General features: G+C 37.8%; 1 protein-coding gene across 1 annotated transcript in view; it reads right to left on the bottom strand.

Annotated features, from left to right (window-relative positions):
- The window catches only part of LOC140599574 (uncharacterized), a 90,520-nt gene that overhangs the window by 73,995 nt on the left and 710 nt on the right, over nucleotides 1-15,815 (bottom strand). Inside the window, exons 3-5 of the mRNA XM_072762719.1 lie at nucleotides 15,698-15,785; nucleotides 9,733-9,856; nucleotides 760-940 (exon numbers count right to left, since the gene is read on the bottom strand). Coding sequence (XP_072618820.1) covers nucleotides 9,852-9,856; nucleotides 15,698-15,785 — 93 coding nt within the window. The 3' untranslated portion in view covers nucleotides 760-940; nucleotides 9,733-9,851. The remainder of the gene's footprint in view (nucleotides 1-759; nucleotides 941-9,732; nucleotides 9,857-15,697; nucleotides 15,786-15,815) is intronic.

The following is a 15,815-nucleotide window of genomic DNA, read 5'->3' as shown; positions in this document are numbered from 1 at the left end:
CCACACCCCAAGGGATGTTTTGTTATCTTACCCTAACCAAAGGAGTGGCATCTCCCAAGCAAGAGCAGATCCACAACTGTCCTAGTACCAAAGTTGCAGAAAAGAAAGAGAAATCTGTGAGGGTTCTATGATTCAGTAAATACCTTTACCTTACCTTCATTTATATTACCATTCCTCCTTATTGGTAGAATTAAAGGAAGAATCAGAAAAATTGAGAGCAGGCTGAACTTTCTATAGAAGTCACCAAAAGAAAAGTGTTTAGTATATGGAGGATAATCAATAGCAGACATTAATAGAGTTCCATTTAACATTTAATAGCAGCCATTCATAGAATTCTACTTAACATTTAAATATTTTAAGCCCTGTTAATCTTTATGACTATTATGCCCCTTGAGGTAATCATAGCTGAATTTTCCACAGTTTATCTTGGCTTATTATCATGTGTACCATACCTCTATTTTATTATATTTTAGTATATGTGCTGCCGAAGCGAGCACATTTTTTATTATATTTTAATTTGAAAACATGGCAAAACAGCAGTTAAATAAGTTTTTAAACAGGAAACAACATAATGGTAGTTAAATCTGGGGGGAATGAGATGACACCTAACTTGTATTTATTTAGTTTTTTGGCTCATTTGTATTTTCTATTTTTTTCCCCCAATGAGTATATGTTACAAAAAAGAGTAAAAATGAAGTCACATAATCCTATTCTCTTAATACATTACAGTCAATTTAATGTTTGCAAGTTATCTTTTACCTTGGTGTTTATAACCATACGCATAGGGGATCCCTGGGTGGCGCAGCGGTTTGGCGCCTGCCTTTGGCCCAGGGCGCGATCCTGGAGAGCCGGGATCGAATCCCACGTCGGGCACCCGGTGCATGGAGCCTGCTTCTCCCTCTGCCTGTGTTTCTGCCTCTCTCTCTTTCTCTCTCTGTGACTATCATAAATAAATAAATGTTAAAAAAAAAATAACCATACGCATATAGTTTGTTTTATATAATAGCAGTGCAATACATACATTTGGAACCAAACAATTTTGCATTCCTGCTTTGCCCCTAATGGTCTTGTGAAAGTCATTTAATCTGTGCCCTGATTTTCCCCTTCTGATAAAAAAAATTTCTAAAGTGTTGTGTTTTACATGAGTTCTCATGTACATGAATACATGAGAACTTAGTGCATAATGTATTAAACGCAAAAAAACCAAAATAGTGTTCTAACATGTTTTATAATTAGCAACTATTAATATATATTAAACTTTTATCATATTTCCCCCATTTTCCTATATGGTCTTCATAGTTATATTTTGGTAACTATTCCATCTGTTGTTTAATATTCCATTATGAAACATAGTAATAAAATACAGTTGACCCTGAACAATGTGAAGTTGGGGTGCTGACCCTCCATGCAGTTGAAACCCATATATAAATGTTTGCCTTTCCAAAAGCTTAACAACTAATAGCCTAAGGTTGAGCAGAAGCTTTACCAATAATATAATTGATTAATGCATATTTTACATGTTATATCTATTATATACTATATTCTTACAATAAAGTCAGTTAGGAAAAAAGAAAATTTTATTTAGAAAATCATCAGGAAAACATTTTCAGTACTGTACTGTATTTATAAAAAAAAATACACATATGTGGACCCGTGGAGTTCAAACCCATGTTATTCAAAAGTTAACTGTAGTCTAAAAATGTTGGGCAGTTGGCATTTGGGTTGCTTCCAATACTTGACATTCTTGACATTGCTGCATTAAACATTTTTTTCAAAAATTTATTGCACTAAAACACGTAACAAAATTTACCATCTCAACCATTTTTAAGCATATAGTGCAATTGTGTTAAATATATTGAACAATGTTATGTGATCATCACATGTGTGATCATTTCCATACTTTTATCTTATAAAACTTAAACTCTATATTCATTTTTTAAAAATATTTATTTATTTACTTGAGGGAGAGAGAGGGAGGGAAAGAGCATCCACAAGTGGGGGGCTAAGGGGGAGAGGGAGAGGGAGAACCAGACTCCTCACTGAGCACAGAGCCCAATGCAGAACCTGATCCCAGGACCCTGAGATCATGACCTGAGCTGAAGGCAGACGCTGAATTAACTGAGACACCCAGGGACCCTGAAACTCTATACTCCTTAAATGATAACTTTCCATTCCCCATTTCCCTTAACTCCTGACATCCACCATTCTTTTTGTCTCTATGATTCTGATTACACTAAGTACTTCATATAAGTGGAATCACAGTGCTTACATTTTTGTGACTGGCTTATTAATTTACAGTTAAAATAATCACTGATGGGAGATTTAACTTCTACCATTTTGCTATTTGTTTTCTATATGCTATATAGCATTTTGACCCTCATTTCCGGCCTTATAATCTTCTTTTGAGTTTAGCTAAAAATTTTTTTGCTGTGCAATGTTTCAATTCCCTTCGTATTTACTTCTGTGTTCCATAGGTATTTTTTTCTTTATGGTTTTTTCTTTATACTATGGGGATTACATTTAACATGCTAAAGTTGTAATATTCCAATTTGCATTTATACCAGCTTAACTTCAATAACATACAAAAACTCTGCTCCTTTAGAGCTCTGTCCCTATCCCTTTTGGTTATATGTCACAAAATTACATATTTACACAATGTATGCCCCAAAACATAAACTAGTAATTCTTTTAAAGCATTAATCTCCTAAATATGTAGACAACAGAATGTAGAATTACAAGCCAAAGTCACAATAATACTAACTTTTAGAGTAATTTTTTTAATGTATTAATCTCTTAAATCATTTAGAAAGAAAAAAAAAGAGTTACAAACCAAATTTATTTTAATACTAGCTTATGTAATGAGGTCAGTATTATCCTGATACCAAAACCAGATAAAGACACTACAAAAAACCCCTGAACTATAGGCTGTATGTTCATCTCTGATGAACCTAGATGCGAAAATCCTTAGCAAACCAAATCTGATAAAACATTAAACAGTCATTTATCACAATCAAGTGGTACTTATTTCCAGAATGTGAGGGTGACTCAATATTTGTAAATCAATCAATGTGACGCTATATATCAACGAGAAAGAATAAAAATCATATAATCATTTCAATAGATGCAGAAAAAGCATCTGACAAAGTGCAACATCCATTCATGATAACAACCCCCCCCTTTAAAAAAAAAGATTTATTTATTTATTCATGAGAGACAGAGAGAGAGAAAGAGAGGCAGAGGCATAAGCAGAGGGAGAAGCGGCTCCTCGTAGGGAGCCCAATGTGAGACTTGATCCTGGATCCTGGGATCATGCCCTGAGCTGAAGGCAGATGATCAACTGTTGAGCCACCCAGGTGTTCCCATGGTAACAACCCTTAACAAAGTAGATTTAGAGAAAACATACCTCCCATACAAAAAGGGCCATATATGAAAAACCCATATCTAACATCACACTCAATGGTGAAAAACAGAGTTTTCCCTAAGGTCAGAAATAAGACAAGGATGTCCAGTCTCACCACTTTTATTCAACATAAGTACTAGGAAGTCCTAGCCACAGCAATCAGATGAAAAAAGAAATAAAAGTCACCTAAACTGGTAAGGAAGAAATAAAACTTTTACTATTTGCAGATGACATGATACTTTATATAGAAAACCCTAAAGACTCCACAAAAAAACTACTACAAGCAATAAATGAATCAAGTTGCAGGACACAAAATCAATATACAGAAATCTTTTGCAATACTAATAATGAAGCAGTAGAAAGAGAAGAAAACAATCTCCTCCCAAAAAGAAAACAATCCTATTTATAGTTGTACCAAAAATAATACCTAGAGATAAAATTAACCAAGGAAGTGAAAAGACCAACTATAAAACACTGAGGAAGAAACTGAAGACCACACAAATGAAAAGATATTACATGATCATGGATTGGAAGAACAAATATTATTAAAATGTCCATACTACCCAAAGCAGTCTACAGATTTAATGCAATCCCTACCAAAATACCAATAGCATTTTTCAAACAACTAGAACAAACAGTCCTTGGATTTGTATAGAACCACAAAAGACCCTGAATAGCCAAAACAATCTTAAAAACAAAACAAAACAAAACAAAACTGGAGGAGTCACAATCCCAGATTTCAAGATACACTACAAAGCTGTAGTAATCAAAATAGTATGGTAGTGGCACAAAAACAACACACAGATTATCAGAATAAGAGTCCAGAAACAAACCCATAATTTTATGGTCAATAAACCTTGAGAAAGGAGGCAATATCTAATGGAAAAAAGTCTCTTCAACAAATGGTGTTGAGAAATTAGACATCTAGATGCAAAAGATTGAAAGTGGATCACTTTCTTACACCACACACAAAAAACTTAAAGACCTAAATGTGAGATCTGAATTCATAAAAGTCCTAATAGAGAGTACAAGCAGTAACTTCTCTGACATTGGCCATAGCAATATTTTTTAAGATATGTCTCCAGAGGCCAGGGAAACAAAAGGAAAAATAAACTAATTGGACTACATCAAAAGAAAAAGTTTCTGCACAGTGAAGGAGATAATCAACAAAACTAAGAGACAACTTACTGAGTGGGAGAAGATACTTGCAAATGACATACTCAATAAAAAGTTTAGTATTCCAAATCTGTAAAGAACTTATACAACTCAGGGCAGCCCGGGTGGCTCATCGGTTTAGCGCCGCCTTCAGCCCGGGATGTGATCCTGGAGACCCAGGGTCGGGGTCAAGTCCCGCGTGGGCTCCCTGCATGGAGCTGGCTTCTCCCTCTGCTTGTCTCTGCCTCTCTCTCTGCATCTCTCTGTGTCTCTCATGGATAAATAAATAAAACCTTAAAAAAAAAAAGAACTTATACAATTCAACACCAAAACAAATAAATAATCCAATTAAAAAAGGGCAGAAGACATGAACACACATTTCTCCAAAGAAGACACATAGATAGCCAACAAATACATGAAACAGTGCTCAATATCACTGATCATCAGGGAAATGCTAATCAAAACCACACGTTACACCTGTCAGAACGGCTAAAATAAAAAACACAAGAAACAGCAAGTGTTGGCAAGGATATGCAGAAAAAGGAATCCTGATGCACTATTGGTGGGAATGTAAACCGGTAGAATCACTGTACAAAAAGGGATTCCCCCAAAAATTAAAAATAGAATTACCAAATGATCCAGTAATTCAATCCAGTAATTGCACTATCGGGTATTTACCCAAAAAATACAAAAACACTAATTTAAATGATATACGCATCCCTATGTTTATGGCAGCATTAATTACAAGCATATTTACAACAGCCAAATTATGGAAGCAGCCCAAGTATCCATCAATAGATGATTAGATAAAGTAGTAGTAGTATATATAAAAAAAGCAGTAGTATACATATGTGTATGTGTGTGTATATATATATATACACACACATATATATAATGGAATATTACTCAGCAATAAAAGGAATGAAATCTTGCCATTTGAAACAACAGGGATGAATCTAGAGAGTATAATGCTAAATGAAATAAGCCTGTCAGAGAAAGACAAGTATCATATGATTTCGCTCATATGTGGAATTTATTTATTTTTAAAAAAGATTTTGTTTATTAATTAGAGACACACAGAGAGAGAGAGAGAGAGAGAGAGAGAGAGAGGCAGAGACACAGGCAGAGGGAGAAGCAGACTCCATATAGGGAGCTTGACGTGGGACTTGATCCTTGGTCTCCAGGATCAGGCCCTGGGCTGAAGGCGGTGCTAAACCGCTGAGCTACCCGGGCTGCCCTTCATATGTGGAATTTAAAAAACAAAACAAATGGAGAGGAAAAAGGGACAAATAAAAAAATGGACTCTTAATTAGAGAGAAAGGATTATTACCAGAGGGGAGGTGGCTGGGGGGATGGGTGAAATAGGTAAAGTGGATTAAGAGTATATTTATCTTGATGAGTACTGAGTAATACGTAAAATTGTTGAATCACTATGTTGTATATCTTAAACTAATATAATATTCTATGTTAACTATACTGGAATAAAAATAAAATAAAATAAAGTAACCCATATATTTACCATTCCCCATCCCAATCTCCTAATGTGCACAGGTTGCTGAAGCAGCTGCATAAAACCTGCAGGAGCCAGGGGGCAGTAAAAGGACCCTGTCCTCTAAATATCAGATATCTGAGCTCTTCTTGTTGATTATCGCTTTTTTTCTTTTTTTAAGAGAGAGAGAGCAGGGAGGGGCAGCGGGAGAGGGAGAGCAGGCTCATAGAACCTGATATGGGGCTCTCTCTTACAACCCTGAGATCAGGACCCAAGCTGAAACCAAGAGTCAGACGCTTAACCGAGCTACCCAGGCACCCCTGGTTGCTGCTTCTAAACAAAGAGGTTCAGACAAAAGACGGGTGACCATTGTTGCACCTCCTCCAATTGTTGTAGCCCCTCTCCCTCTGGCTGAAGTGACTTTTCTGGGACTTAAAAGGCTGGTATACTTCCCTCCTCCCTTCATTTTTCTCCTTTTCCTCTTTTGGGAGCTAGACATGAAAAACTAGGACATTCAAAAACAACTGCATATACTGGAAAATTAGACAGTAAGCATGTATATATGTTCAGGGAAAGACTCAGAAAAGACATTAAATTTGAATCTCATGCTGATCCTCAGCATAGACAACCTACAACAATCAAAACAAAAAACAGCAAACCAAATTATTAGATCAAAATATCTTCTATGAGGCCAGTATTATCTTGATAACAAAACGAAACAAAGATATCCCAAGAAAAGGGCAGATCAATATATGCCTTACAAATAAAGATGCAAAGATCCTCACCAAAATACAGGTAAAGCAAATCTGGCAATATATAAACAGAATTATATACCATGACCAGGTGGGATTTATGCCAGGAATGCAAGATTGGTACAACAAATGAAAATCAATGTAATGACATATTAATAAGGACAAAAACCACATGATCTTCTCAGCAGAAAAAAAAAAGCAATACTTCTGCAAGATAAAAACATGCAGCAAACTAAGACTAGAAGGTAACTAACTCAATCTGATAAAGGGTACCTACAAAACCCCTCACAGCTAGCATCATACGTAGTGGCAAAACACTGATTGCTTTCCTCTTAGTTTCAGGAACAAGACAAGGACGTCTATTCTTACCACTTCTATTCAAATTGTGCTGAAGTTTCAAGCCATGGCAATTAGGCAATAAAAGAAATCATATTGGTAAAGAAAAAATAAAACTATATTTGCAGATAACATAATCTTGTATATAGAAAATTTTGATGAGGGCAGCCCTGGTGGCACAGCAGTTTAGCGCCGCCTGCAGCCTGGGGTGTGATCCTGGAGACCTGGGATCAAGTCCCGCACCGGCTCCCTGCATGGAGTCTGCTTCTCCTTCTGCCTATGTCTCTGCCTCTCTGCCTGCCTCTCTCTTTCCGCCTCTGAATAAATAAAAAATTAAAAAATTAAAAAAAAAGAAAATTTTGATGAACTATTATTAAAAAACCCACTAGAATCAGTAAATGAATTTAGTAAGCTAGGAGGATACAAGATCAATTTACAAAAATTAACTATTTTTATACAGTTACAGTGAACAATCTGAAAATGCAATTACGAAAATTATCCCATGTATAATACCATGTATAACATCAAAAAAATACTTACAAATTTAACACAAGAAGTGGAAGGCTTGCAAACACAACACTTTACATCACTCAAAGAAATTAAAGAAGACTTAAATAAATAGAAAGGCATCTATATTCATGGATTGTAAGACTTAATGTTGTTAAGATGGCAATATTCCCCAAACTGATCCACACATTCAATGTAATCTTTACTAAAGCACAGTTGGCTTTTGTAGAGATTGATAAACTGATCCTAAAATCCATATAGAAATGAGAGACCCAGATGAGCAATCCTGAAAATTGATAACCAAGTTGGGAAACTCATGCTTCTCAATTTCAAACTTACTACAAAGGTACAGGATTCAAGAAAAAATTTACTTGTTGAAGCCCTTAACCCCACTGTGACTATATTTGGATAGAGGGCGGGTAAGAAGCTAATAAATGTTAAGTGAGGTCATAAGGGAGGGGCTTTAATCCAAAAGGACTGGTGCCCTTATAAGAAAAGGAAGAGACCCATGAGTTTCTCCACCATGTGAAGACACAGTGAGAAGGCAACCATCTGTAAGCCAGAGACAGAGCTCTTGCCAGGAACTCAATCAGCAAACATCCTGATTTGGGAATTCTAGCCACAAATGTGAGAATATTAAATTGTGTTATTTAAGCTAAAAAAAAAAAAGCCCTCATGTTTTGAATTATGTGGTTTAGAAAATAACCACCCTTCTGTTATATTTGTGTTTCTTAAAATGATATCAGTTCTGATGTGATACATTCTGGTAATATAGTCCTGGGGAGGTGAGTTGAAATCTGGTATGATATTCCTATGGGTAAGGAAGGGGCTTTTCTTGAAATGAAGAATAAACTGAAAAATTTATTGTCAAATCACATAGAGAAGAAATTACAAGTCCATGATCTGTATCTGAAATCCTCAGAATAGGTTATTTTTGCCATAAGAATTTTTTCACATCTTAAAAATACAAGAATGCAGATTCTGTATGTTTTTAACACCCTCAGCACAACCTAGGGTACCACCCCATTATCAAACAATATTTCCATGGTAAAACATAGGAGTACCCACATTACGTGGGATAAATAAAGATTATAAATCAATAAATTTAGGTCATGTTTTGATGCTATATGACTTTGTACCAAACTTCCAAATAAAAACCTGTCTCAAGAGCTTTTCAATATTCTTCTCTGTGTTAAATGATCATGACTCTGTGGGACTGAAAGGGCTGGTTTGGAATGGAAGATGTCAACTCTTGTCTTTTACTGGATGTTTTCCCTCTTGGTTCTAAACTTGCAAACAAGACAGATTACTAGTTTATTTTCTGGCTGAGAGGTAGAGCACAGAGGAAGGTGGAGTCTGAATATCAAATCAGGCCTTGTTTCATGTTGTTACTCTCACATTTCATTTCCTTTTGTTAATCTACAGGTCTATAGTGATTTCATAGTATCACCTCCTAAGAAAGATCTTCCTCTGTTTAGGCACACTGTGACAAAACATTAAAGCCCACTAATTCTAACATCTTATTATATATTAATAATTAATAAGAAGGTGAATCTTAGGGTAAGATTTAAGATAAGATGAACTGTATCTTCCTTCCCTTTTTTTTTTTTTTAAGATTTTATTTATTTATTCATGATAGTCACACACAGAGAGAGAGAGAGAGGCAGAGACACAGGCAGAGGGAGAAGCAGGCTCCATGCACCGGGAGCCCGACGTGGGATTTGATCCAGGGTCTCCCGGATCGCGCCCTGGGCCAAAGGCAGGCGCTAAACTGCTGTGCCACCCAGGGATCCCTGTATCTTCCTTCCTGATGGTTCTTCTTCCATTTCCACCCTGGAGAATTTTGGTTTAACTACATTAAACTGGGCAATGGCGGGATCCCTGGGTGGCTCAGCGGTTTGGCGCCTGCCTTTGGCCCAGGGCGCGATCCTGGAGACACGGGATCGAATCCCACATCAGGCTCCCGGTGCATGGAGCCTGCTTCTCCCTCCGCCTGTGTCTCTGCCTCTCTCTCTCTGTGACTATCATAAATAAATAAAAAATTAAAAAAAAAATAAACTGGGCAATGGTCCTTTCACGTTACCATCACTTACCTTCACAATAAACTTTAAACCCATGAGCACCAATTGCAAAATCAATGGTCAAATGTAGTGAGAATAGAGTTTTGGTACTTGTTACTGAACAAGTACATCTGGCAGCAGATGGAATCCTGTTAATCTAAAAACATACACAAAATTAATTGTTAGAGTCGTATTTTACCTAACAGAGTTGAAAGAGCATTAAAAGTTATTTTATTAAGTCCCCAAGCTTTGTACAAATAGGTACATACATACATAGACACATTTTTTAATTTATGGCATGTTAATTAGAAGTCACTCATTAAAAGAAATTACTGTATGTTTATATAAATATACACTTATTTATGAATGTGTGTGTGTATTACTGAGAAGAAAAATACTGGTACTGGAATAAGGATAGACATATAGATCAATGGAATGGAACTGAGAGTCCAGAACTAAACCCTAACAGTTAATTGATTTTTGACAAGGGTGTTGAGTAATTCATTGGGGAAAGGACAGTACTTTCAATAACTGGTGCTGGGAAAAATGATTATCCACATGTAAAAGAATGAATTTAAAGCCCTATCTCATATCAATATACAAAAATTAACTCAAAATTGACCAAACTCCTAAATATGAGGTAAAACTATAAAAATCACAGAAGAGAACATAGGCATAAATCTTCATGACCTTGGGTTAGGCAATGGTTTCTACATCACACCAAAGTATAAGCAACAAAGAAAAAATAGTGATAATTTTCTCTGACCTATGATTGTAAAGATGTAATTTCAAAGTTACTGCCAGATCTTTTGTGTCACTGAAAAGTATCCATCAGCAATAGATTATTATTTCAAATGCTCTAGTTGGAAAGTCTGAAACCCTGAGGATGCACAATGGGAAAACCACTTCTCTCTGCATAATCACATACAGAACCACCTCTATTAAGAGCAATGGAATCTGTGTGGATTTAGCTGTATTTAGGAAAATGTTCCTTTTCCTTTATTTGTGCTTGCACTGTGTCAGAGCTGAGAAATATTTGTCCTTGGGGTGTGTGTGTTTGGTCCAATAAGTTACCAGAAAACTAGAGGAGAAATGAAGATGTACATTTCATTTCCCACAGGTGTAGAAACTTGATGGGCCAACTTGATGTGTCAAACAGGATAGTTTTGCTTAATTGCCTCTCACTGAAAAATTCAGACTCAGGGAAATGTTTGTAATTGTGTCCTGTGAACTGCTTTTTTGGGGAGGGGTGGGTTGGGATTTGGGGGTGGGTGGGCTATAGATCCTAGGGTGAAATAAATTTCTTTGAGGTTAGAATTCCCCGAAATGGAGTTTTTTTTTACATTAGGGATTAAGGAAAACCCCTTCAGGGTCGCCTGGGTGGCTGTCAGTTAAGCGAGCAACTCTTGATTTTTGGCTCAGGTTATGATCTCAGGTCCTGAGATCAAGCCCCATGTCAGGCTTTGGGCTGGGTGTAGAACCTGCTTGAGACTCTTTCTCTCTCTCCCTCTGCTCCTCCCCCTGTGCTCTCTCTCTAAAATATACAAATGAATATTTTTAATAAATAAAGAAAACTTCTTCATTGAGAAGTAGCATAGAAGTAAGCTTTCAATAGGAAAACCAGATACTGTTCTGTGTCTATGAAGGGTACTAACTCCCAGTCCCCATGATATGTTTAATGTTTTGTTTTTTGTCTAGGACTTTAGAAAGTCATATGTATCATATGGTTTTAGTTCTCTTGGGTTCTAAAATTTTACTTTGTCATTTACAATCCTTTAGTAAAGGTGTAAAGGTAAGGTCATATGTCCAAAGTGTGGTTTGGGGATTTTAAGGGAATCACTCTTCCTGTCAGAGAGCAACACTTAATGAGGAATTATAGGAATGTGAGCAGAGGCTCAAGGCCAAGCTGAGAGGGAGAAGAGCTCTCTGGAAAAATTGCTGCAATTTATACTGATTCAGGCTGCAATCTGTATTGTACTTAATATAATCCTTCTTCCCCTCCCAAATATATCTGAGAAAGATTACAGAAAGAAAACCAGGTTTTTTTTTTTTTTAAGATTTTATTATTTATTCATGAGAGAGAGAGAGAGAGAGAGAGAGAGAGAGAGGCAGAGACACAGGCAGAGGGAGAAGCAGGCTCCATGCAGGGAGCCTGATGTGGGACTTGATCCCAGGACTCTAGGATCACACCCTGGGATGAAGACAGACACTTAACCACTGAGCTACCCAGGTGTCCTGAAAAACATATTTTTTAAGAAAAACATTAAAAAAAATTTTTTTTTAATTTATTTATGATAGTCACACAGAGGGAAAGAGAGAGGCAGAGACACAGGCAGAGGGAGAAGCAGGCTCCATGCACCGGGAGCCCGAAGTGGGATTCGATCCAGGGTCTCCCGGATCGCACCCTGGGCCAAAGGCAGGCGCCAAACCGCTGCGCCACCCAGGGATCCCAGAAAAACATTTTCTAACAAAACTATCCAGTTAATTTTCAATCAAGCATCTTTTATTTAAGGCTTATAAAATATTTAGAAAAATGTTGGCTTTGGTCACACATGCTTTATTATCACTCAGCATTTCAGTTCGCAATAAGGAATTAAACCTAATTTCAATAATGATAAGAGTGGTCTGATGAAAAGTAGGGCAGCATAGGAAAACGGTGAATTACCATACTCAACTAATAAGATAATAGTAGGGTTGAATCCATGGTGAATCAATAATCTCCCTGATCATCGTATGATGTGCTTCTGGAACGTCACTTTGGAAAACATTAAAATAGCAAAAGGTATGGTTATATAATAACGAGAACTACCTTTGAGTTTTAATGAGTCAAGGTTTTGTTTTAAAACCATTTAACAGGAAGGTCATACAGATGATATGGGATGTGGTTCCAAAGAGAACAAAAATTGAAAACCCCACAACTCATATTCTAGGTCAGCAGTTTTCAAACTTTTTGGTTGCAGGACTCTTTCAGAATTGCATAAATTATTAAGAGCCCTAAAGAACTTTAAAAAAATGTGGATTATATCTAAACATATTTATAGTAATACAAATTAAGGTGGAGAAACAAATTTATTAATAACAAGCCCATGTTAACATAAACAATGCATTTTATTATTTTTGTAAGATTTTATTTACTCATGAGAGACAGAGAGAGGGGCAGAGACACAGGCAGAGGGAGAAGCAGGCTCCCCGCAAGGAGCCCAATGTGGAATTTGATCCCAGACTCTGGGAATTACGCCCTGAGTTGAAGGCAGACGCTCAACTGCTGAGCCCCCCAGGCATTCCAACAATGCATTTTAATAAACATAGTTATGTTTTCAAATAAAAAGAAAAGAGCAAGTGGGGTGCCTGGGTGGCTCAGCTGGTTACCTTCCGACTCTTCATTTTGGCTCAGGTCATGATCTCAGGGTGGTGAGATCAAGTCCCCTGTGGAGTTCTGTGCTGGGTGTGGAGCCTGCTTAGGATTCTCTCTCCCTCTCCTTCTGCCCCTCTCCCACTCCTACTCGTTCTCACTCTCTCTTAAAAAAATAGATATTTGGTATTATTTCAGATTTTTGCAAATCCCTTTAATGCTTAGCTTAATGGAAAACTGCTGAATTCTCATACATGCTTCTGTAGTCAATCATGTGCGCTGTTTCAGTTGAAGTATATAAAGAAAACCTGGCTTCACAGACATGTATACCTGGAAAAGCAAGAATATATGTATATATATATATATATACATATATATTTTTTAAAGATTTATTTATTTATTCATGAGACACAGAGAGAGAGAGGTAGACACATAAGTGGAGGGAGAAGCAAGTGCCTCGCAGGGAGCCTGATGTGGGACTCCATCCTGGATCCTGGGATCACCCCCTGAGCCAAAGGCAGATGCTCAACTGCTGAACCACCCAGGTGTCCCAGACCCAGGTGTCTAAGTTTTTCAGATAATTATAGGTATTTTTCTTTATAACTGGTAGTATCTTAAAAGTTAGTTGCAATGTAGAATCTGGAGGTATATCAATGAACTTTTTCTAGTCTATGAAAATCTTTTGGCCCAAGACACCTGGGTAGTTCAGTTGGTTCAGCCTCTGCCGTCAGCTCAGGTCATGATCTCAGGGTCCTGGGATCAAGCCCCACATGTTCCTGCTTGTTCTCTCTGCCTTTCCCCCTAACTTGTGTTAGGGAGGGAGCCTGGCATGAGCTCCCTCTTTCTCCCAAAGAAAATCTAGAAAAAAAAAAAAAAAAGAAAGAAAGAAAATCTTTTGGTTTAACTTGTATTTTGATTAAATATTTAACTCATGCATGATGTTGCAACATCATCCACTGGTCATTTGAAAATACTGGTTCAGGGATCCCTGGGTGGCGCAGCGGTTTGGCGCCTGCCTTTGGCCCAGGGCGCGATCCTGGAGACCCAGGATCGAATCCCACATCGGGCTCCTGGTGCATGGAGCCTGCTTCTCCTTCTGCCTGTGTCTCTGCCTCTCTCTCTCTCTCTCTGTGACTATCATAAATAAATAAAAATCAAAAAAAAATACTGGTTCAATGAATTACGTAAAGATTTTATCGTTGACACACTTTATTATACAAAACCCTTTTGTTATTAAACTTTCCTCTGCAGAAAAGTCTCAAGAATTAGTAAGCTGTCAAGTTTACAGTGGTAGATATGTTTTCTAAAATTCTTAATTTTTATTTAAAAGCTTCTTTTTTTGAGAGAGAGAGAGAGAGAGAGGGAGAAACTGTGGGGACGGTGTCAGAAGGAGAGGGAGAGAGAGACTCTTACTCTTAAGGAGGCACGAAGCCTGACTTGGGGCTCAGTCTAATGACTGTGAGATCATGACCTGAGCTGAAATCAAATCGATTGAGTAAGCGACCCAAGCGCCTCTAAAACCTTTAGTTGTATCATTGGCAACATATTGCTAATGGTTTTCCTTAAAAGGACAGGCTGATTTCATTTTCAAGAAAATGTCTGTCAAATACCCAAGTCTGAATGACTAGAGTTTGGCAGTCATTCTTTCAAGCAAAATATGAACAGCTAGTTAAAAAATACATGTACTCAATGGTTAAACTCTAATAAAATTAATATTCACAATTCTTAAGGGATAGATAATTTTTTTTTTCTACTGCAAGTGCATGGCAGTGAGGAATAATGACTGCTAAAGCCCAAGAAGTTTTCATTTACTACTAATTTTACACTATCTGGGCAAATTCCAGCAGTAAAAAAGCAAATAGCAGTATTATTATAAAGAGCTTTGACTTTGCAGATACTCTGAAAGGTTCTTGGAGACACCCAGAGGCATATGGACCACAATTTGAGAACTGCTATGGTAGGAATTAGGATAAACGCAGAATAGAAAAACAAGACATGATCCCTATTTTCAAGTTCATCCTCTAACAGAGGAAACCTACAGAGATTACAACATAGGTTTAGGGATACAAGAAATGGCAACAGTGGGGAGGACAGATTAAGGACAAGCATGGACAGGTACTAGACAGGTAGGGTACTTTTGCAATGCAGACATGCAAGGATGAGGCCAGACCTGAGGTAGTGGTGAATGGACAAAAGTTCAAAGTGGTGGGATTATTGGATGTGGTGATTGATTAAAAATATGAGGAATGAAGGGGAAAGGGCAACGGGGTGGAGAGTGGTGCCCTTCCTCCATAGGCATTACAGGCGGGCAGGCTGGCAGCCGGGCAGGAGGAGGTAACTTCAGTTAGGGACTTACTGACCATGAAAAGAATGTTAGGCCTCTGGGTACACGTGCCCGGCAGGCAGTTAGATTCTCCTGCTCCCTCCCGGAGGGCCCTGGAGTTTTCTCCCATATCTGCCCGCCTCCCCACCCCCCGGCCCGCGCCCCCAGAGCCTACCTAGCACAACACCTAGCTCTTCACGGGGATTTATTAAATACAGGAACACGGTAGGGAGCTCGCGAGAGGAGTATGAGAACTACATCAGGTAGTCTTTATGTATGCATGCTTCTGTGCGGCCCAGGAGCGAGCGGCTAAGTGACGGTACCTGTAGGACTGAACTTCCGCTTTACAACCTTTCTAGACAGAGTTCGGTGCCGTTCCTGGGAACTGTGGCCTCCAAGAGTCGCGACGGCCTGTAACAGACAAACTTACTGCGGAAAACC

The sequence above is a fragment of the Vulpes vulpes genome, chromosome 7, assembly GCF_048418805.1.
Source record: "Vulpes vulpes isolate BD-2025 chromosome 7, VulVul3, whole genome shotgun sequence".
NCBI classification, from domain to species: Eukaryota; Metazoa; Chordata; class Mammalia; order Carnivora; family Canidae; genus Vulpes; species Vulpes vulpes.
Note: the sequence above shows the minus strand (reverse complement) of the source record. Positions and strands in the feature narration are given on the sequence as shown.